General features: G+C 36.6%; 1 protein-coding gene across 1 annotated transcript in view; it reads left to right on the forward strand.

Moving 5' to 3' along the window:
• LOC114464101 (caM kinase-like vesicle-associated protein) overlaps positions 1 to 24,207 on the forward strand; it is a 60,288-nt gene extending 36,081 nt beyond the window's left edge. Inside the window, 12 exon segments of the mRNA XM_028448171.1 lie at positions 17,875 to 17,985; positions 18,069 to 18,200; positions 19,681 to 19,755; positions 20,912 to 20,979; positions 20,982 to 21,052; positions 21,687 to 21,807; positions 21,877 to 21,964; positions 22,022 to 22,158; positions 22,301 to 22,379; positions 23,005 to 23,024; positions 23,027 to 23,091; positions 23,173 to 24,207. Coding sequence (XP_028303972.1) covers positions 17,888 to 17,985; positions 18,069 to 18,200; positions 19,681 to 19,755; positions 20,912 to 20,979; positions 20,982 to 21,052; positions 21,687 to 21,807; positions 21,877 to 21,964; positions 22,022 to 22,158; positions 22,301 to 22,379; positions 23,005 to 23,024; positions 23,027 to 23,091; positions 23,173 to 23,409 — 1,191 coding nt within the window. The 5' untranslated portion in view covers positions 17,875 to 17,887 and the 3' untranslated portion in view covers positions 23,410 to 24,207.
• Positions 24,208 to 24,515: the final 308 nt, after the last annotated feature.

Below are 24,515 nucleotides of genomic sequence, written 5' to 3' on the forward strand. Positions count from 1 at the left end.
GCGATATGATTTGTATCCCGATACATAGGTCACGATACGATACAATACGATATATCCTGATATTAATGTATAAGGCGATTATTGCCATTTATTTATTTTTTTAATATATGACTTATGAAACAACTAATCTGTAAATTTGTACACCTTCATGAGAACATTCTGTATGAAATATATTTTATTGGCATATTTTTTAAAATAAAAAATAACACAATCTGCCGGTGGCTTTTAAACCAACTTTGACTTTAGTGCAACTTAACAGGTTTATGTTTAGAACAATAAATAAATGTAGGAAGTTAGAACTTTATTTTTAGATTTTATTGAAAAAACACAAATTGATCAACATGTCCAGGTTTTAGTACTTCTTTGTGTAGTTACAATGTCTCCTGTAGTGGAAAAGACTTTCCTGGTTAAATAAAGGTAAAAAAAAAGTTCATTTTTTTTTTTTTTTTTTAACTAAAAAAAATTGATATGGATGCATTTCGAATCAATCCGAGAATCGTGCGACGTAACATTGCGATATATATCGCCGAATCGATTTTTTTCAACATTTCCAAAATATTGGAGCATAAAATAAGAAGCAGTTCAGTTTAACAGAACATCAAAAACTCACATTTATGAATATCTGTAGAACTTTGTTGCAGAACAGGGACAGGAGGTTTTCTGGATAGAAATATTAGCATTTTTCTTTTTTTTTTTTAAATTTTGTTTAAAGGTATATTTTTGGCCGATCTGTGTAATGTCAATTGATTCTGATTCTGTCTTATATCGCTAGCACTATATAAACCCAGTCCATTATTATAGTTATTTAATGCTGGGAAAGGTAACTATAAGATATTAGAAGCTGAATATAGAAGAAAAATACCACCAAACATACCACCCTCACTAAATTATCCATATCTCAAAAAGTGATTATTCAAACAATTGGTAAAAAAAAATCAGAATTTTTTAGACATAAGTGTGTTGAATGTCCTGGAAATTTGTTGAATTGACCCATTGTTTTGTTTTTTTTCTCAATCAGTGAAATCATCAGAAATGTCTCTTTTGCAGTGATTTGGCGACACACTGGCATCATTAGTGGATGAGAAGAACTTTAGGATGAAATAAATGATATTTATCATCTACAGCAGCTTTAAATTTCTGGTGTGTGTTTAGTGTCATTATTATTTAACCCCTTCAGGGTCTTATAGTGTGTGTATCCGTATCATGAATATCCACAGTTCAGTGTTCTCTGTATGGATTCATGTTGTATCGTACATGTGCACGTGAGCACTGAGGCGTGCACTCCCTCAGGTCAGACTGTCTGCGTCTGTTTTATCAAAACAAGCTCTCACTGGTTCACCACACGCACGCACGCATGCACGCACACACGCACACACACACACACACACGCACACACACGCACACACACGCACACACACGCACACACACGCACACACACACACACACACACACACACACACACACACTCCATCTGCAGGGAAAGAACGAGTCACGAGCCTTCTTTCATGCAGTTGATTTACAGCAGGGGGTCCAGGGCCCTCTGAAGGCCCCTCAGGCAGCCATAGTGGAGGTAAACCATGGGCCATGATGTAGGAGGACTAATCCAGTGTAGGAGGATTTATTTATCTGGTTCAAACCGTCTGTTACTTTGATTTTCTGTTTGCTTTTCAGAGACCGTGGTTAAAAACCTGGTCCTGTCCTGTCGATCTTCTTTTGTTTGAGATTATTGTTAATAATAGCCACGCCGAGCACCTGAAGAAAGCTGGAGATAGATGGAGGTGAAATGGATGGAAATACCATCCACCTTGAATATGGAGTATTTTATTTTGAAAATAAACTGAATACCTTATCTTTGCTGAATTTATGCGTCTGTGTGTCTGTTGGAGGGCTCCAGACTGACAGACTTGTTACAGTGACGGATCACATACGTATGTGGTGGAAATGGACACATTGACTTTAATAGAAACGTATCAGCTCCGTTGTCGTTACGCTGCAGTTCCATTGGAAATTGGTTGTTAGCGATGGGTGGGCTTTTATATAATCTTTGCTGTCTGGAGATTTCCTTCAGTTCACTGAGTCACATGACACGTTCCCCGCTTTGGTTTAGGTTACAGTCTTTGGTGAACTAAGGCCAAAGAATCCAACACACGTTATTTACTGTAATAATCAGTCATAACAAAGATTTGTTCCTTGATTTGAACCCTATCGTCCCTTACCGCTATCCTCCCTCTTTGCCACTGTTTTCTCCATAGAGACGAGTAACAAATGTGAGAACTTTGTCTTGTGTAGGGCCCTTATTAAATCCATTTTATTTTTTCCCAAATTCTGTGTTTTCCACATTAACTTTTTTTAATTCCGTACATTTTTTTTTTTTAGAAATATTAATAATTTTTTCAGAAAATATTAGTTTTTAACTCCTGTGAGGAAACAAAACAAAAAGAAAACCATAATTAAACAAAAATGTCAAAAATGAAAATTGTATTTAAAATAATAAGTAAAATACAATTAAAAGGTAGATATAAGTTGAAATAGCGAGAACACGCTTGACTTCAATCGAGCAGCCAATAGTATTGTCCAAAGCAGCTCATGGAGCACTTGACTGGCTGAAAAGTAGTGTCACGCTCCTTGATTTCTAAAGCTCAAATACTGTGTATTCAGAACACTTTGAATTACAGTAAGCTCAAAGGTGATTATAGGTTTTGGACCCAATGACGCCCAAAAAAAACTTACATACTGCAGCTTTAAGTGTTGCATGCTGTGCATGACGGTTCGTTTTTAATAGTAACTGTTCTGTGTTGCTTTCCACAGGGTTCCCACACTTTTTTTACAATGATTTTTCAAAACATTTCCAAAATATTTTACCAAATTACCGTGACTTAGTTCTGAAGCACTGAGATCTTTTTTTGCGTATGTATTTCCTGGTTTTTAACGTACGCCAGATGAAGTGATCTTACATACGGACAATTTTAAAAAATGAGATGGGGAGTGAATTTGCACGAAATTGTGAGATCTTGTAATTCCCGCTCAATTATTACAATGACTTTCACTTCACGCTTAACATCTTTGGGGTTTAACATATTTTAAACATTAACATAAAATAGGCTATATTTCCAAAACAGTTAAAAATATTCCATGACTTTTCAAGACAGGAACTTAATGACGGTGGGGACCCTGATTCCAGTCCTGCCACACCCCCATTGGCTAAATATATAAAAACGTTTACATATATTTACACCACAAATGTCCAGAGTCTGAAATCACACCATACCACAAGCTTTTTTCACAAAATCAAACATAAATGTGGTTTCAATCTAAAAATGTGAGGCTGAACTCACAAAGTGTTAAATAAGCTTTGTGATTTTTTTATGACTTTTTGTGATCGGACAAAGAAGCTCGAGGAGTTAATTTTCTTCTTTTAGCATTTCGTAGTTAAGCTGAGAAATGAAAGTAACACAATCGAGATATCACACCTTAAAATATCTCAGGAAGTAGATATTGAAAGGCAGTAATGATGTTTTTCCCTCAGGTCGAACACGTCCAGCTCTCTGTTGTGCTTCTATCACCAGTTCTAGAGTCAGTTCATGGAGCGTGAACCACTTTAAATAATAAATGAAACCAAACTCCTGCAGTCTCAGCCTTCCTCTGTCCTCAGGATTTACAGCTTTAGATGGTCGGACCATGAATGCATCGCAGCAATCTGTGTGATTGATTTTTATGATGACGTCCAGTGTCAGAGGGTGAAGAGTGATCGTTTGTTTTACAAGTTTTTATGGCTACGTTATGGTTGTTGGCCGTCGTGTAGTGATGTAAATCCTTATGATGGCTGTGGCATTAAGTCCAGACCGCGCTGAGTGACTTCTTCCATACTTTAACAAACCAATAAAACAACATATCATTAAGTTGATGCAAATTAACATAGGGATTGTACTTTAATATACCAATTCAGTTAAATCTGCATTTTTGAGAAGATTTAATGGGTTTAAAAAAAGTTTATTAGGATTTATAAATTTCCTGAAGTCCGTTTTAGAGTTTACCCATTTATTCATCACCTTCAGTGATGTGCCGTCAGGGTAGGCAAGGTAGGCAGTGCCTACCCAACCCTAGTGGTCACGGCCCGTCACTGATCACCTTTACCTTTTTAGATGACTTTACTGGCTTTTAAAACTTCCAGAAAACGTACCAAACATGCTAGATATGGTTAATAGATTTGCTTCACATGATTTGGATGGTTAGGATGGTTACGCTGAGCTTTAACGTTTGATCCTCACTAACCCGTTTAAAGGGATTCTCCACTGTTTTTACAAATGTGGCTTAAAACCTTTGAAATGTTCTTATTAGCAGATCTATGACTAACAAAATGAATTATTTTGCAGCATATTTGTAACTTTTAAAAATGGGACTACTTTACAGTTTTAGAGCCTGTGTTCCTCCATCTTGAAATCACGTGATTGATGATGTCACACGGCCCCACTACCTGTAAACATCCCATTGTTTTCTATTGGAGGAAACATTCAGCCTGATTTTTACATCATTTAGCAGATTTGTCAGTCAAAATGACAACTTGTGCTGCTTCTGGTTGCTCTAAATCACGTGTAAAACTCCAGGCCCGGGGGCCAAATCAGGCCCTTTAGAGCATCTAATTTGGCATGCAGGAGAAAGTAAAATTGAAAGAAAAAACATGTCATTGGGTAAATTAAAAAATAATTCAGTTTTAGATATCTCAGCCCCTCCAAATACACATGAATACAAATTTTAAATGTTCCCATGCTTATATTACATGACGATGGCATTCATTTTTTTTATTTATTTTTTTTAATCTCATATTGATGAAAAAACATCTTGCAAATTTCCTCAAATTATTCTACTAAAGTAAATAGCAATTGTTCATAATATCAAATGTAAGTGAATTTAAGTTTACTGTCACCTAATGCTTATATCATCAGAGTCATATACTTTAAATGTAATTTATAGCTGGAAGTGCAAACTAGGACACATTACTCTTTTTTCTGCATAAAATCTGTGGCCCACTAGAGATCAAACTGGCCTGTATTTGGCCCCTGATCTAAAATGAGTTTGACACCCCTGCTCTAAATAACCAGGAAAAGTTAAATGTCGATGTAAACCTCCTCTGTTTACGGAAACACGATAAACAGCTGTGAACCAAAAAAATAATCTATAACTGCACGGGGGGGGGACAGTTCCAACTCTGTGGTTTGGTATTAGACAATGAAGCAGAGAAGAAGAGCTCTCCTAGGGACCTTTACTCTCCCTTAAACAGTGCGCTGACACACTCTGGTGGATGAAGTTAGCGAGTAATCACTCCCACCCAAAAGGACTTTTATGGTGGTTTTATGATCTGTTGGTGTGAACTCATCCTAAACCAGATCATTTTCAGATTTGAATGCTGACATAACAATCTGAACCAACACATTAAAAACACACTTCAGATGAAGCTCTGCATTCATTTTCAGTCTCAGTATAACATGATTATTACTTGGAACGTAACTTGTAAATCAGAATTTTGAACAGAATTATTGGTGGTAATTTGCCAAGTTTAAAACAAAACAATACAAGGAATTTGACTTGGTAGATGGAGCGAAAAAAGTATAAAAAGCAAGAAATCTGTATGTGGCTCAAATATCTCTGTAGTTCAGGGACAGACAGAGCTGAGACTTTCAACATGGCTGCTGCTTGGTTCAAAGGTGTGCAACATCGGATTTGTTTGGACTGCAATGAAACCGCTCATGAGTTATATCAAAATTGTCCACCGGGAGCGAACAATTTTATTAAATTTTAGAATTGATGACATCTTTACTGTGGATTGAGCCTTTGCTGGCTTTGATCACGCGGCACAGTTGGCCAGATTAGAGGCAGCCTGTGGGCGCGCCAGAGCCCCTCACTCTGTGGGCAGCGGGGTGGACGGTGTACGACCTTGCATGTCAGTCATTTCCGTGTCATGTTGAGACCTGATTTTAAAGAACCCGGGAAAGATTGTTTGGTTTTTTCCATCTGAGAAGATGAATTCTGTTTTTTATGTTCATTTTTCCACCATCGTGGAGAATCAGAGGCCGTAGTTTAGGAGCTGAACGTCTTCACTCTCCACACTGAGACAGCAACACTAACCATGAGCACAAAGCTTCCCATTAAACACTGATTACCAACTATTACGGTCTATTGTTTGGGATAAATGTTGAAAACTGCAATATTCTGTGTATAAAGTGTGTAGTTAGTGGCGCTGCAATCGTGTTGGAATGAAAAAAACTCAAGCAATACAAAAGGAAGTGGAGGAGAATCAATGTTTCTCATCTGGCTGCACAGCAGTATTATTCACTTCCAGAGCGAGGATGGAGTGAAACGAGTTCAGAGGCATGTTACACTACCATTACTGTGTGATTGATTACAGTGTGAATACAGTGGAATGAGGAAGGTTTGACTCAATAAGCCTCTACTAAATCCTCCTTTAACGTACGATACCTAAATAAAGTAGAAATAGTGTGTTGTTTAGAGCAGGGGTTCTCAACCTTAGGGTCAGGAAACTTTGAGCTCCTTTTTCCCTTTTTCTGCAACTACACAAAGCTCACCACCTTATTTTCATCACTTTTTCTTGCCATATTTTTGCTACATTACTCCCATTTCTGACACTTCTCCATCACATTTCAATGTCTTTTCTGCACACATTTCCACTTTCAATACATTTTCAGCACTTGAACCCTATCCACCACTTTTCCACTAATGTCACATGTTGACCCATTATTGTCACTTTTAACCTCTTTTAACCATTTTCACAATTTGTCATGCCCATTATTTTTCTGTTTAAACTTTTTCTACTACACCAACCCTCATTTCTGCCACTCTTAAGCCAATTTATCACTTTTCTGCCTGTTTTTGTATTTATGTAGTTTTTAAAATCCCATTTCATCCATTTTCCTCAATTTCTGGTCACCTTTAACTCATTTTATCTCTGATTCAAACAAGGATTTACAGATGAATCGATAAATGTGGTTATCACAGATTCATAGAACAATCATTTTGCTGACTTTATGGATGGGCCCCACCAAACTTGCCATATGTTAACCTATTTTCATCCCCTTTTCTTACCATATTTTTGCTCCTTTTACTCCTTTTAATGTATTTTTGCTACATTACTCCCATTTCTGACACTTCTCCATCACATGTCAATGCCTTTTCTGCACTTATAAACCCTTTCCACCACTTTTCCACCTAATGTTGCACATGTTGTGACTTTTAACCTTTTTATTTTATTTTTTTTACCATATGTCATCCTTATTTTTGCCAATTTAACCACATTCACAATTTGTCATGCCCATTAATTGCCATTTTAAACTAATTGTTTCAATATTGACACTTTGAATCTTTTTTTTTTAACCACTTTTTTTTGCAACTTTTAACCAATTTCAGTTTTTTAAACCCCATTTCACCAGCTTTTCTACCATTTTTGGTCACTTTCAACCCATTTTATTCCTGATTAAAACAAGGATTTACATCTTTAAGATGACTATATACTATAGGACGTAAACAATAATAGTAAACTTCCTGGATATTATTCAGATAAAAAAATAAATATTGTTATCACAGATTTTTAGAACAATGAACTGTCATGTCACGGGCTGAAAATGTTGAGAACTACTGTTTTACAGCAGCACTGTGTGTGTGTGTGTGTGTGTGTGTGTATGTGTGTGTGCGTGTGCGTGTGTGTAGCTGAACCTGAGCTCAGAATGTGAGCGTTGGGGGAGAAGAAGCTTGTAATTACTATGTCGCTAAATCTAAAGCTGCTGCTTCACTCGTAGCAGGAGCCTGGAGACGTTCCTCCATACAAAATAAGAGAACACACACACACACACACACACACACACACACACACACACACACACACACACACACACACACACACACACACACACACACACACACACACACACACACACACACACACACACACACACACACACACACACACACACACACACACACACACACACACACACACACAAAAAAAGACTGCTGAACATGAATAATTTACTCCTCTGCGTTTGCAGAAACTTGGAATAAACCTTTCCCATCATTCCACACGTGCTGCTAATTATTACACTTCTGTCTCTTCCTGTGTTTTCTCCGCTCCTCTGGCTCACCGTATATACGCTGATAAAAAACTATAAATAATGCAAGAAAAACGAATCCCAAAGGGACACAGCATGCAAAGTTTTATGTCCACGTTTTCCAAGAGTAATTTTCCTGAAAGTTAAGTGTGAAAAGCTGTAGTAAAGCAGAGATACTGTTGTTAAATTATGTTTTCCTTACTCTAATGAGTCTGTGGGAAGATTTTCTATCATTACACATAAAGAGAAAAAAGTGATCCACACTAAACTAATGTGTTACGTTACGTTCCATAGTCATCCCAGCTACTGGTGAACGATCATGCAAGATTTAGTATTGATCCAATGCCAAGTAAATACAGTACTTTTTAATGTTCATTGCAGCCCGATTCAACAAGCATTAATAGAGAAGTACTCATTTAAAAAATGGGGTGCCCCCGTGGCACATACGGAGTAATGGGCCCATTCATATAATTGTATGTGTCATTGATTCGGTACCAGCAACTGTTGCAATATTTGACTCAAAAATAAATGAGAAAACGACTTTAATGGAAATTGCCCCTTATGAAATTGTGTGAGGCATATTCATATTCTACGTTGAATTACCTTTGAAACGATATATCACACGACTATGTTCCTATACATTACGAAAAATACAATAAAACAAACCAATTCACCTAATTAAAATCATTGTCCTAAAATGAAAAAAAGTGATAAAAGATCATTTAAGTCAGGGTACTTTTTAATTTTTTTTAAAAATGGACACAATTTATCAAACTGGTTCAAGTACAATCAACATAAAAAAAAAAACGCTGATATGTTCTTTTAGTCACACAGTATTTTTACTTTGTTTAACTAAAGTGGTGTAGCATTAGCATTAGCATTAACAACACTTACTACATAACAAGGCAGCAGATCAGTATAGTGATTTCTATTTGTTATTGAGGTAACACAATGTTAATAGAATCCTACTTTAAACAGTCTTTTGAACGCCTCATTTCACACAGTTTGGACAATCATATCCTTTACAGGATAAAACGTTACTGCTTTGGTTACAGTAGACCTGCATGATATGAACCAATATTCATATCTCTATATTTTTCCTCAAAATGGTGGTATAAACTCAAACTTGTGATTTGTCGAGAAAAAACCCTTTGGATGTGTTGTGTATGGGCTACAGACATATGACAGACACGGCACCGCAAGGGTTAAAATGTGAACGACAGACGTTCTACGATCTCCGTGATTTGGCAGATCGTCGTCATGTAAAACCCTAACTCTGAGTATGTTTGGGCTCAAATGAGTGAAACTCTGAGTATCACAGTCCTGAGGTATGTTCTTCTATGAGTATGTCACCATGGTAACATTGTTTGTGAACTAAACCTGCTCGCTGGCAGGTTTTATTGAAAAAACCCGGGGTTTCTGCCTGGCTCCGCCCACCTGAACATCGTTTCCCAGGGAACACTTTTTTTTACTTTAACTTGACACTCTTCTCTGAAACACATTAGTAACATCACGTCATTACTAATGTGCAATCGTTAGTTTTCTTTCCAACATTGTGGATACAGATCATTAAGTGAAAGACACTGAGAGGTTGATCTGCATTAAAACATCTACTGACGTCTGTAGTAAAGTTCCCTGAATACAAACCTGTGGATAATGTAAAAGAGGAGATGATAATTTAAATGAATCCACATGTATGGCACAATTGTTGTTTCATACTGTAATACAGTTTGATCTATAGACCATGTAATTTTGAAGTTATGGTGCCACTGAATTATCACACCGCTCTTTGAAGCATAGGGTCACGGGTTGGCGTTCCGCTTCAATCTTTTTTCATGACATGTTTTGGCCGTCGAGATGATTCTGGCAACAATATTTCATTAAAAAACAATATAAATGATGTGATATCAAGCGGCAGTCACTGTGTTTATATCCAGTGTAACAGGAGGACTCTCTATGCAGACATCCTATGATGCTGCCACGTCTCCTCAGACACATTTTATTCATATTATTCACCACTCGTCACGTCACTAAAGCAATAAAGTGATGAAGTGACTAATCACGGGTGATTTAATCCACTATAATCACTGAAGGTGTGTTCAGTGTGAACGCAACTTTAGAACAGGCTCATATTCCTCAAACACTGGCTTATTTCACCCATCAGGGTGAATAAATCACTCTCCCCCGGTTGGTTACCATGGTAGTTCGTGAAACCTTCGATCCATTGATGATGGCTTTTTAATCGCACGCGTGCACGTAAGTAACCCAAGGTTTACATACTCAGGGTTGATTGACCCACTTCATACCAGCTGTAATGGAATCAGATACCCAGAGTTTTCCATTGCGGGGTTTGTTGACCCAGAGTTTATGGATAGACTCAGAGTTTCTCCTCAGATCATCCGTTGGTGACAATGTCTAATCCTCAGATAAACAAAAAAAAGGGAAATTGTGGCTCTCTTGGTTAATCCAAAGCAACTGTGATGGAGGAATTAAAGTGTGTCCACCAGATGTCCTCCAGGAGATGGAGAGATGAAGAGAGACTGAAATGATACTAGAGGTGATACCAGATATGATACTTGAGATGGTACTAGAGATGATAATACCAGAGATGATGATACCAGAGATGATGATACCAGAGATGATGATACTAGAGATGATAACACTAGAGATGATAACACTAGAGATGATAACACTAGAGATGATAATACTAGAGATGATAACAGAGATGATGGTACCAGAGATGATAATACTAGAGATGATAATACTAGAGAAGATGATACCAGAGATGATAATACTAGAGAAGATGATACCAGAGATGATAATACTAGAGATGATGGTACCAGAGAAGATGATACCAGAGATGATAATACTAGAGATGATAATACTAGAGATGATAATACTAGAGAAGATGATACCAGAGATGATAATACTAGAGAAGATGATACCAGAGATGATAATACTAGAGAAGATGATACCAGAGATGATGATACCAGAGATGATGATACCAGAGATGATAATACTAGAGATGATGATACCAGAGATGATAATACTAGAGATAGCCACGCTGAGCTTCTTCAAAGCACAATCATTCGTTTAATTTAAAACACTCCAAAGTGCCTCAAGGCATCCACTGAGTTTGACTCTCAAGTGTTTTTCACTGAAAACGAATGTGTCTGCTGTCGATTATTTTCCTCTAAACTTCATATCTTTCCCTTCGTGTATATTTACAGGAAAGGTAACAAGTGTTTGTTAAAGGTTCAGATAATCAGGACGTTCTAAACGTCTTCTGATTGAACACAGATTTTAGAAAGCTTGTGTAAAACAAGGTGTTGTATTATTTTAGACTAGGGAGGAATCCTGAAATCTCAAAAGGACAAAGATGATTTATGTGATTAAATATATCCCACTCACTCTAAGGCACCATTAAAAAATGCTACTTCATTTGTGTGTGGACGTGATGTTTTGACTCATCAGTGTTTTAAGAGAAGTGAGCCGTAAGTTAATGTTAATTCCACCGACCGTCAGCAGAAACCAAACATGTGAACACGAACTGAGCTCTTTTCATCTCTCTAGAGCATCACATGTTGGTGCGTTATTGGTCTGTAATGTATAATAAAGAGCAGATAAAATGATTTAATACTGTGAGCACAGTTTGTGTGTAACTGTTGGGGCTCAGCATCACTGTAAAGCCAAAGACGACTACAAATATACACAAAAATGATTGAAAAATATATAAGATGACAAAGAAAATACATAAGATGACACCAACAAGAACACATAAAAATGATGAAAAAATACACAACAGGACAACAAAACATACAAAATCACGAAAAAGTATCACAAAATACACATATTTAATGTAAAAAGACACATAAGAACTACACATTTACACAAAAAATGAAAACATATACAAATGACAGAAAATATACAAAACTAAAAAAATACAAATAAATGACCAAAAACAAAAGTATACAATATGACAATGATGAACACTTACATAACAGGACAACAAAAATCATTCAAAATCACAAAAGAATACATAAAAGGACAACAAATATATACAAAATAACTAAAATATGTACACAACTAACTCAGAAAAGACACAAACCACCACCAAAAAATACAAGTAAATTAATTATATGCACAAAAGGACAACAAAATACACAAATTTACTTGAACAAGACGACTACGAATATACACAAATATCACTGAAGAATACACATAACGACACCAAAAATACAGGTAAATGACTCCAAACATGAAAAATTAGAACAAAAATAAACAATATGACTCCAAAAACCCACAAAATAATGAAAGAATACATAACAATACAACAAAAAACATACAAAAATCACAGAAAAATGCATAAAAGGACAACAAAAAAACAGATTCACTCTTAAAAACTTACAAGATGACAAAAAATATATACAAAAAAACCTGGAAAATATAACAAAAGTACACAATGACTCCAAAAACACACAAAATGGAAAATTACAATTCAAGTAAATAAATCAACACAAAATACAGAAATGCAAAAAATTTAAATATACAAGATGACACAGAAAATACATACAACACCAAACAAATGACTCCAAAACACACAAAATGATGGAAAAATACACAACAGGAAAACAAAAAATATACAAAATCACAGAAAAATACACATAAATACACAAATTTACTTTAAAAAGTTACAGGATTACAAATATATACAAAATAATTTAAAAAAAATTAAAACAGAAAATGCACAAATCAACACCAAAATTATACAAATAAATGAAAATACACAATATGAAAAAAAATACATAACAAAAAATAGCAGAGAACCTTTTAAAAATGATGTATTCTTTGATACTGTGCAGGTAAACTCTATGTGAGCAGAGAGTGTGTGTGTGTGTGTGTGTGTGTGTGTATATAACTAACTGTTGGGGCGCCGCATCACTTGGGTTCACTTGAGTAAATGTGCGACGGCCTCCAGTCAACACGAGTATGATGCATGAGGGCTGAACTGTGTATTCTCATTAATGCTTTCCACAAAGAATACAAAAGAAACAGAGAGAGAAAAGGAGGTAAAAACTCAATAAAAAAGGAAAGATTTCTTCAGACAAGGGAAGACGATTTATACCTTTGAGGCATTTCATGGTGAGGAAAGTAAAACATTTACTACACACGTATGTCATGAGGGCGAGTCAGCATCACAGACACAAATTTCCCCAAGGTGTAACTTTAAACTACAGCACACAGGCAGGTAAAGTAACGGGTGTAATAATAAAAAATAAAAAAAAACAGAGTGTCGTCCTAAAATTAACCTAGGACGACTCAAACTTCTTCATTGTTTTTTCAGCCGACACAAACAAACAAGGAGTTCTTCCTCATGTTGGCGAGCTGGAGGAGGCAGAGTTTTTATATAAGAAGCCTTTATCACAACCAATCTGTGTCAAAGGAAAATATTTTTACCTGAACAAAAAAATAGCTTAAGGTCATCCTAAGACAGCAAACATCCTCCAATCAGGCAGATAACGTTCAAAAGAAGGATTACACAGGCTCTGGGGCCACGAGCGGCCCTCGGGTCTATTGTGTGGCAATAACGTCTAATGTAAACACACAAACTGACAGAAAAATACACAACAGGACAATAAAAAACATGTACAATGACAAAAAATACACAAATGTACTCAAAGAAGACACAATATAACTACAAATATACACAAAACATAACTGAGAAATACACAAAACACCAAAAATACAAATAAATGACACCAAAAACTAAAAATGGGAACAAAACTACACAATGTGACTCCAAAAACCCACAAAATACACAAATGTAGTCAAAGAAAGGATGACAAAATTTATTCTAAAGCCTATAAATGACTACAAATGTACACAAAAATAACTGAAAAACATATAAGATGACAAAGAAAATACACAAAATGACACCAAAAATACGGAAAACACACAAAATGACAGAAAATACACAAAACATAAAAAAATACACAACAGGACATTAAAAAAATCATGATAAGTGCACAAAATACACATATTTACTGCAAAGCCAAAGGTGACTACAAATACACAATAAAATAATTGAAAAATATACAAGATGACAAGAAAATACATAAAATACACCAAACATACAAATAAATGACTCCAAAAACAGAAAATTACAACAAAATACACCAAATTACTAGAAGAACAAAAAAATCACAAAATAAACAGATTTACTTTAAAAAGACACAAGATAACGATAAATGTACATAAAAAACTGAAAAATGTACAAAACAACACCAAAAATACAAATAAATAACTCCAAAAACAAAAAAATGACAAACAAAAGTAAACAATTTAACTGCAAAAACCCACAAAATGATGGAAAATACACAACAACACAACACCAACTTACAAAATCCCAGAAAAATGCACAAAATAGACAAATTTATTCTAAAAAATTACAGATGAATAACAAAATACACAAAATAATTGGGAAATATAGAAAATTACAGATAAGGACAAAATGACTCCAAAAAGCACAGAAAACATGAAAAAAACAGAAACTTTGTTGTTTCCTGTAAACGTTCATTATTTTAATGCTGACATGAATGTTTGATCATGTGGATATTGTGAATGTGATGCACAGTGAACGAATATCTGCTACTTTATTAATATTATTATTTCATTTGTTCTTCCTCCATGCTGGTGCATGTTTTTATGACACTAAACTTCTACAGTGTTTTGTTTATTTTACTCCTTAGTTTGTGACGCACATCATAATTATATGAATATAATCTTAAAGCAGCAGATGTTATGAATAATGTCATGTGTGCCGTTTAGCAGTATTATAACAAAGAGTAAACAGATGTTCCAGAATAAAATTAATTTGAATTCAAGCTAGAGGTAAAAGTTATTCAGAATGGAAATTTAAAAAAAGGTGAAAACATACGCCCTCTTTGGCAGAAAAACACTATTTATTTTTGAACAAACTTCTGCCATGTTGATAAAACCTGTTTTTCCCTTTCTTTGTGTTTCTGCTCCTGTTTATTCACATTTAGCAACAACAGCTGTTTGACCATTTATTTCTATTTACAATGATTTCCTTTATTTATTCCAAGAACTCGTGTTGTTACCTCAGACATGATGTAGAGCACAGAGAAATGGATTAGAAAAGGTCAGCCTCACTACACAACACTACACAATATATGCTACACAACTCAATGCTACACAAACTCGGATGACAGAGAGAAGTTCAGCAAGGCCCCTGTTCACTCATCTATTAGTGCGCGTGTGCATCTGTCTGTGTGTGTGTGTTGCTGCAGCAGCGTCCACATTTCTCTATGTTGATGTGTGTGTTTTTGCGTGTCCATGTGTTGTTTTTTGTGCGTTTATGTTTTTTGTGTTCTTGTGTGTTGTTTTGTGTGTTAATGTGCGTCTTTGTGTGTTATGTGTCGTTTTTTGTGTTTATGCGTTGTGTGTTTATGCTTGTTTTTGTGTGTTGATGTGTTGTGTTTGTGTGTTCGTGTGTCTTCATGTGTGTTTTTGTGTGTTTACAGTATGTTGATGTGTTGTTTTTGCGTGTTAATGTGTGTTTTTGCGTGTTAATGTGTGTTTTTGTGTCTTCATGTGTGTTTTTGCGTGTTAATGTGTGTTTTTGCGTGTTAATGTGGGTTTTTGTGTCTTCATGTGTGTTTTTGCGTGTTAATGTGTGTTTTTGCGTGTTAATGTGGGTTTTTGTGTGTTCATGTCAATTGATGTGTTGTTTTTATGTCTGTGTGTTTTTTTGTGCGTGTGTGTGTTCATGTGTTTTTTTGAGTGTTTTTGTGTTTATGCGTTTGTGTGTTTTTGAGTGTTTGTGTGTGTGTGTGTGTTGTCTGTTGATGTGTGGTTTTTGTGTTCTCAGTTTTGTGAGTTCATGTGTGTGTGTGTGTGTGTCTCCTGCATTGTTTTAAATGGATTGTGACTCCACTGAACAGATTGCTTTTCCTACACAATGTGAAATGTTTTCCATGTGAACATCAATCACACACAGCGTGCAGCAGACGGTTGTTAAAGATGGAAATCACTAACCTACATTACATTCATCTTTAGGAATACGTGCTGCCTTTACCACTTATTCACATGTTTTACCTAAGGAGCAGTAATCAGGCCCACTGCTAGTTTTCAGTTCCAATGTTAACAGACACACAAAGACAAATGCAGTGGTTCCCACGGTCCCTTTATCCCAAAATAATAAATGAACCTCGTTTCAACAGGAACGCTGCACCGCAGACTCTTTGATTTCCCAGTTTTAAACTCAGTCCAGTTTTTTTCTGTAGCTTTGTTGTCGCACAGTCTTTGTGTAGCTTTCTCTAGATAATATAACACAGGTATGATTAATCACCCACAGAGTCCATCCCTGAATCACCTCCCCCCTATCCTCACTGCCTGCTAACACGTTATTGTTCTACCATTCTGAAGTGTTTCTAATAAGTGTCATGTTTAAATGCCACATGCGAAAAAAAAATAATGAATGCATTACAAAAAATTTGCCTCAATTTAATGGTGTGTGGACCCCGAAGAAAAAGCCTAAAATGACAACGAAACAATAAAAATACACATGACTCCAAATACACACAAAACTACAATAAAATGACTCCAGAAAGCAAATATTACAGAAAAAGAAACAAAATGGAAGAAAATGACTCTAAAAAAAACCCCACACACGCTAAAATAACTCTAAAAACACACAAAATTGCAACAAAACCACAAAAAATGTCATGTATGTACCGGTATGTATGTAACAATAAAGTGATCTTAAAAAATAAACAAAATGCCAATAAAAATGCAAAAAAACACTAAAAACAGACACTGAAATAACAGACACAATTGCAACAAAACCCAGAAAACGACTCACAGAATGAATTTCATGTACGTATCAGTATGTATGTGACCATAAAATTAAAACAAGCAAAATGACTCCCACGACGCAAAAATTACACAAAAAACTTACATTGCAGAAAAATACTCAAAACTGTAACAAAAATACACAAAATGACTCCAAAAACATCCAAAAATGAACGGATAAAATACAAAACCGTGACTAAAACACTCAAACTTTGTTGTTTCCTATATTAATGCTCTGATTGGTTATTATTGTAAATGCTAACTTAAATGTTGATCATGTGACCCTCAGATCAGATACAATCACGTCTGTGATAAAAGTAGCATAAATCTGCTTTTTTATTCAGAACAAATAAACTTTTCTTCTTCCTTTAACTTTACAAAGGTTGTATTTTCTAATTGTTCACCCAAAGCCTTTAGTGTCTGAGTAGTTTTGTTGTGTTGATTCCAAGGTTTTTATCTAGATTAAAAGAGCTTTACTTGTTGCTGGGTTTGTGTTGATGACTTTAAATGTGGTTTTTTAGCCGTGACGTCTTTGTCTAGACAACAGAACCGTTCTAGACTTTATATTCAGAGCACACTGCAGATATCTTTTATCTTTAGAAGTTTTAGTTGTTATAAAGGCAGGATCATGAAGAGCAAAGTTTCACTCGTTGAAGTGGAGTGACCTCAGAGCTCTCACTTTAAAGAGCTCGCTCAGCATTCTGGAGTAATCCTTTACGACCGTAGGGGGGTTGGGGGGGGGGTCCACCTCTGTGTCAAACCCTCAGACGTGACGTGTTCCGTCTCAGTGTGGGGCCAGGCTGAGGAATGAATCATCTCACAGGTGTAGGTAGTAGTTCTGATTCTCATCTTTTCCTCCTTTGTGCTTCTTGTCTCCACGCAGGGCAGAGGTGGCCATGCCATTTGGCTGTTTAACGATTCGGGAAAAGAAGGATTACCACAATCCTTCAGACGTGACGGATAAATATGACATGGGGCAGATGTTAAATCGTGAGTATTTGGACGTTAACTGCTCATATGAATGATACCTGAAGGCCACGGGATGAATCATTGATTTTATTTTATATATTTTTACAGGGAGGAGTTCTGTGAGATTTTCAGAGCCAAGGACAGAACATCAATGAAAATGTACACGTGTAAAAAGTTCCTGAAAAAGGACGGGAGGAAAGTACGCAAGGCCGCCAAGAATGAGATTCTAATCCTGAAAATGTAAGTTTATTACCTTTATTAGTCCATATTTTAACGACTCTGCAGTTTCATCTGATCAACGGAACTTTATAAAGACTGTATGACTTCCCTTCATCACAAACACCAAATAAACCAAAATAACTCAAAGAAACAAACCATCACAAACTGAGAAACAGTCACAGCAACAAAAAGGTGGGCATTCCCATGGCAACGCACCAACAAAAACACTTAAGAAGTGAGGGTAATCAGTAGGATGGGTCACACCAAAAGGGGATGTTTGATTTTTAGCTACATGCCAACTTTGCACGCTTGAAAAATGTCCCCATATAGTCTACACCTGGGTTTTTCTGGCCTACTCAATCTTTTATACTATATACTATACTATCTATGAGGTTTACAAATACAATTAAAGGTTCTAAAACCAGCACAGAGACAGGAAGAAGTAAACACAAAATAAACCAGGAACGAGAATAAAACCTGATTATAAAACACAAACAGCAGAAAACAAACTCTTATAAGGGCTGTAACTAAAAACTCAAATAGTTGCTTTTTGCCGATATTAACCGATACATACAAAGAACCCCTCTCTTTTGATTTAGGGCCCAGGGGAGCACCAAGGCGCCCCAAAAGAAAGTCAAATATTACGACGGTTGGTGGTACCAAACCATTGGCACATACCAATATATGAATGGGGCCCATTACTACGTATGTGTCATGGGGGCCCCATTTTTCAAACGCCTACTCTTCCGTTAATGCTCGTTGAATCGCGCTGTAATTTGACATTGATATTCTATGAGCGGATGTCTAGAGCCTCTCAGAAACATTTTTTTACTCTGTGGAACCGAGTCATTTGAATGAATTCTCAGGAACGTGGAACGTACTATTCGGTGCGGAGATGTTCTGCGGGCCCGGCCGTAGTTTCTCTACATTACTAACGTGTTAAGCCAATACTTTAAATGTGATGTGGATGTGTTCCACTAATAAACATCATCTCTAAAAAACCAGTATAAAGGAAACAAATGTAACTAATCCCTTATCCTATAAGAAGTAGATTACTTAGTCAACTTAAAGTTGAATGATAAAACTGCTATATTTTAACTTTTTTGTCTCAAACAACAGTTTTATGGCAGATATAGGCCAATAATATTGATGAGCCGATAATACCGCCCATCTTTAATCACAGCTTCAATTTTCTCATTATTTTCCATGGAGACCAAACAGATACAAAATGTACTTTATACACCAAAAAACAACAGTTGTAAAAAATATTAGAATGTAGATTTTTATTTTGTGGCCTAAACTAAAGAAAATGTTCAAATTATTTCAATAGAAATATGGATTGTTTTTTTTTTTATGTAATCTGTTTAGTATTTCTATCCAGTTACTGGTTCTTGTTTAACGGCTGCTGTGGCTTCATCTTTACATTCCCCCCAACACTGAAGAAACATCCTAAACTCATGACTTCCTGTGTTTTCTCTGGTTTCCTGTGTTTTTCCTCCAGGGTGAAACATCCCAACATCCTCCAACTGGTGGACGTGTTTGAGACCAAAAAAGAATACTTCCTGTTCCTGGAACTGTGAGTTCAGATGTTTCTGATCCATGTTTTCTGCTTGTAGCCCAAAGCACGACCATGGACTCAACTTAAATTATTCAGTTTATTTCCTGTTTGCCCCATTTTAATAAGCTAGTGTACTCAGGGAATGTTGTGTATTTTCACATTAAAAGCTAAATAGAGGATACTGGTCTCATACTTTAGGAGGCTGGATAGAGGGTGAAGGTGAATTCTAAACATCTAAATTGAAGTATATTCATGATTAACATTATGTCAATTTGGATTCAGGGTATTTAGTGTATGATATTTCTTTATTATAATCTCATTTTTTGGTTGTATTTTGCGCCTGTTTGGGGTTTAATTCAGTTTAGATTAAAATATTTGACATGTATTATTATTTGATTGCAAATGTATTTCTTTATTATAATCTCATTTTGGATTTTGTCAAGTTTCAAAGTACTATTTTTTACTTCTCCAGTACATTTTATATTTGTTTGTTCTCGTGCTGTGTGTCTTTGTCTTTTTGTGTGTTTGCATGTAGTGTTGTGGTTTTTTTTGGGTTGTTTTGGGCATTTTCTTGTGTATTTTTCTTGTCCCTTCAGTTGTTTTTAAGTCATTTTGCATATCTTTCGTTCTTTTTGCTGTCGTGTTGTGTGTTTTTCTGTCATTTTGTGTGTTTGTTTGTTTTGTATATTTTTTCTCAATTTATGGCTTTTTGGAGTCATTTTGTGTATTTTTTGTGCCCTAATACTGTAGTTGATTTTGAATCATTTTGTGTATCTAGTCATCTTTTATGTTTTTCATTCTCGTGTTGCGTTTCTTTCTGTCATTTTATGCGTTTGTGTGTCGACTTGTGTTTTTGTTTTTTTTTTACATTTAGTGTATTTATTATTATTTTGTGGGATTTTGAGTTCATTTTGTGTATTATTCGTGTCCTTATAGTTGTTTTTGAGTAATTTTCTAGCTTTTTGGAGTCGATTTCATATTTTTCGCATCTTTAAAGTTGTTTTTTGAGTCATTTTGTGAAGTTTTAATTTTCACCTCTCCAGTACTAATGTAAACCATTTCAACCTTCTTCCAAAAACTGTCGAGGTTTCTTTTAAAGTTGAAGAATAATCCAATTTTCCACTTTCAGCAGCAAATGTGTGACCTTTGGGGTCCTGTGGTTGTTTTTGTGCAGAGCAACAGGCAGAGAGAATGTGTTCGACTGGATCTTAGATCAAGGATACTACTCAGAGAGAGACACCAGTAAGTGGTGCGCCAGGTGTTGGAGGCCGTCGCCTACCTGCACAGCATGGGCATCGTTCACAGAAATCTCAAGGTGACCTCTCCATCCATCCATCCATCCATCCATCCATCCAACTCAAAAGTCACACATCTCTATACCAGAGATGGACAAATTTTATCACAGTGGTGAGAATTCACATCACCATTTAGAATAATGACCAGATTAATACTGGGATTTTTGTAGTTGTTTTGACTGTTTCTGGTGGCCATTTTGTCTAATAATCTCTAACTTTTCAATTTGTGTATTTTTCTCTCATTTTGAGTTGAAAATAACAGAAAAATATAGAACGACGACAACAAAAACACACAAATGAGGGAAAAATACCAAATAACGACAACAAAAACACATTAAATGAGATTAAAAATATTGAAAAACGTGAACAAAAACACACGAAATGAGAGAAGAGAAATACACAAAAACAAAACATTTGAGAAGAATACACAAATTACATAAAAAATATACAAAAATTACATAAAAAATATACAAAAATTCCATTATAAATATGGTCATTAAATAAAATAAATATTCGATCAGTCAATCCTATTTTCAGTCACTCATCTCTACTGTTAATGGTTTCATTGCTCGTCACCAGTGCTGCTAAAACAATAAATGAACAAACTTCTATCAGATATCACATCATTTCTTCCATCACTGTGACTTTGTGTAGCTGGAGAATCTGGTTTACTACAACCGCCTAAAGCACTCCAAAATCGTCATCAGCGACTTCCATCTGGCCAAGTTAGAGAACGGACTGATCAAAGACCCCTGTGGGACTCCAGAGTACCTGGGTGAGCCTGATACCTCAACCACGTGCACATCACTTCCTGTTACGAAGCTGATCTTCGCTCTCTGTGCAGCTCCAGAGGTGGTTGGTCGACAGCGCTACGGCCGACCCGTGGACTGTTGGGCGACGGGGGTGTCATCGTTTGTACATACTGTGAGTGTGTGTGAAACGTCTCTGTAGGTGTACTGTGTCTTTAAATCTGTGCTTTACTCTCTCAGGCTGTCAGGAAACCCTCCCTTCTACGATGAAACTGATGATGACGATTATGAAAACCATGACAAGAACCTGTTCCGAAAGATCCTAGCGGGAGATTATGAGTTCGACTCTCCATACTGGGACGAGATCTCTGACTCAGGTACTGTGTCAGGATAAATCTGAACATACACGGACTTGGTAAATAATTCACTTTTTTGCTTAGTTTTTCTTCCGTTCTGTGCTCGAGAGCGTTCAAACACTCGTCTGTACATGAGTTCATTGTGTTCACTTTCCTCTGACAGCAAAGACTCTGGTGTCCCGTCTGATGGAGGTGGATCAGGACCAGAGACTGACGGCTCAGGAGGCTATCAGCCATGAATGGTACGCAGAAAAACATTACCTGAGAAATCAATAAACATAAAGCAGAAAATACGAGGAAACGTATGTTTTTAATGCAGTCATTTTGTGTGTTTGTATGTAGTCTTAAGAATGTGTTTTTGAGTTGTTATTGAGTCATTTTTCTATATTTTTTTTTAAAATACTTTGTTATTTTTGAGTAATTTTGAATATTTTTGGTGTCCCTTTAATTTTTTTTGCGTAATTTTGTATATTTTTCAGGACCTTCTAGTTTTTTTTGAGTCAATTTGTGGCTTTTTTAGAGACCTTCAGTTGTCATTTAGTGTATTTTTCATGTCCTTTTAAGTTTTTCATGTCATTTTGTGGCTTTTTTTGAGTAATTTTGTGCATTTTTCTGGTCCTTTTAGTTGTTTGAGTCATATTGGGCATTTCCTGTCATTCATGTTTATTTTTGCTGTCCTTTTAGTTGTTTTTAGTCTTTTTATGTATTAATCTGTCATTTTGTTTTTAAATCATTTTGGCCATGTCTGCAGTACATTAACAGTTTTCTCAGCATCCTTTGTTTGCAGCCCATTGACACTTTGAACACACGCTGAGTGTTACATGATGAACCAAATGAGATCTCTTTTTCTCTCTTTTTGTACTACAGGATCTCTGGTGGTGCAGCTTCAAACAAAACATCAAGGAACACGTGTGCGCACAGATAGAGAAGAACTTTGCCCGAGCTAAATGGAAGGTCGGACCTTTAAATACCTGATATTAGTGAGTTTTTACAGATCTGTATCAGTATCAGACGTGGGTGTTTGTTCTCCAACAGAAAGCAGTGCGTGTTACCACCATCATGAAGAGACTCAGAGTTCCAGAGCACAGTGAGTCCAGGGCGGCCAACCCTGGAGGTGTAACGACCCCCGACCCTGCAGGCGTGACACCATCCGACCCTGCAGGCGTGACACCATCCGACCCTGCAGGCGTGACACCATCCGACCCTGCAGCTCCACAGGCCACCGCTGACCCCCTGCGTGCCTCCCTCTGCTGCGGCCTCCGGAGAGTTTAACGGTTGAGATGGTCATAGATGAAGCTGCAGGGACTGAGGCCGCAGAGCCCGGCCCACCCCTGCAGGTGGCCGAGCCCACGCCGCGTTCTGCAACGGCGAGGCCTTTGCTCCCCACAGCAGTACAACGATGGAGGAGAAGGATGGAGACGGGCAGGGTTAAAACACCCTGGCATGCACACCCCCTCCCTGACTCCCATCCACTCCTGCTTACCTGCTTATTGTACATTCGCTGCCAGCATGGTGACACTGACTCTGCTTTGCTCTCACTCGCAGCGTTAGCATTAGCATTAGCATCCTCTCCCCAAGTGCTGTGTTGAATCGGCTCGTTTCTTAAACACAATGGCCCTCATTTAACAACCTTTGCGTGAAAAACGTGTGTAAGGGAGTTCACATTGTGTCGTACGACAGGACCAATGTTTGATTTATGAAACATTCGTATCTGAACAAATCCCAGCGTAGGTGTGATAAATGCCGCGGCTGAATCTGATCGTCATTAACATGTTACACCCTCCTGTTTCAGAGGCCCCACCCGCTGAGGTCAAACAAGAAAAAAAAACTTTTCCAAAATGAAAATCAGCATCTTCACATCTGAGGTGGAGTAAAACAAATTAGACACTGTGAAAACTGGACTTAATAAGAGCATTTAACAAAGAGGATCAGCTACATAGCAGGTGAAGTCTGCCCCCCTGTGTGCACTGAGAACAACTTCACAACAGAGATCCTGGAGACACACCGATATGACGTTTATATCAGCCTCAGTTTTCACATTAAAATAAATTAATGATTGAAACGCTTAAAATAAGCCTGAGCACTGTATCTCAATTTGTGGCCAAGTTATAGGGAAAAAAGTGTTTTTTTGTGACATCATGAACTTTGACCCCTACCAATCTTTTTACTGGTAGGTCGTACAGCTTTGGTCCGATTAAATAAAACACTCCACTTGAGATGAGCTTTTCATAAATGTAAGCATCAAACTTGTACAATAAATATTTGTAGAGATATGGGAACATTTGTTTTTTGACACTCAACGTAACCTTGACATTTTGGCTCCAAAAAAGGTCGACTGCACATCGTTAACATTGTCCCTATGAGATGACATACGTGTC

The sequence above is a fragment of the Gouania willdenowi genome, chromosome 5 (assembly GCF_900634775.1).
Source record: "Gouania willdenowi chromosome 5, fGouWil2.1, whole genome shotgun sequence".
NCBI lineage: Eukaryota > Metazoa > Chordata > Actinopteri > Blenniiformes > Gobiesocidae > Gouania > Gouania willdenowi.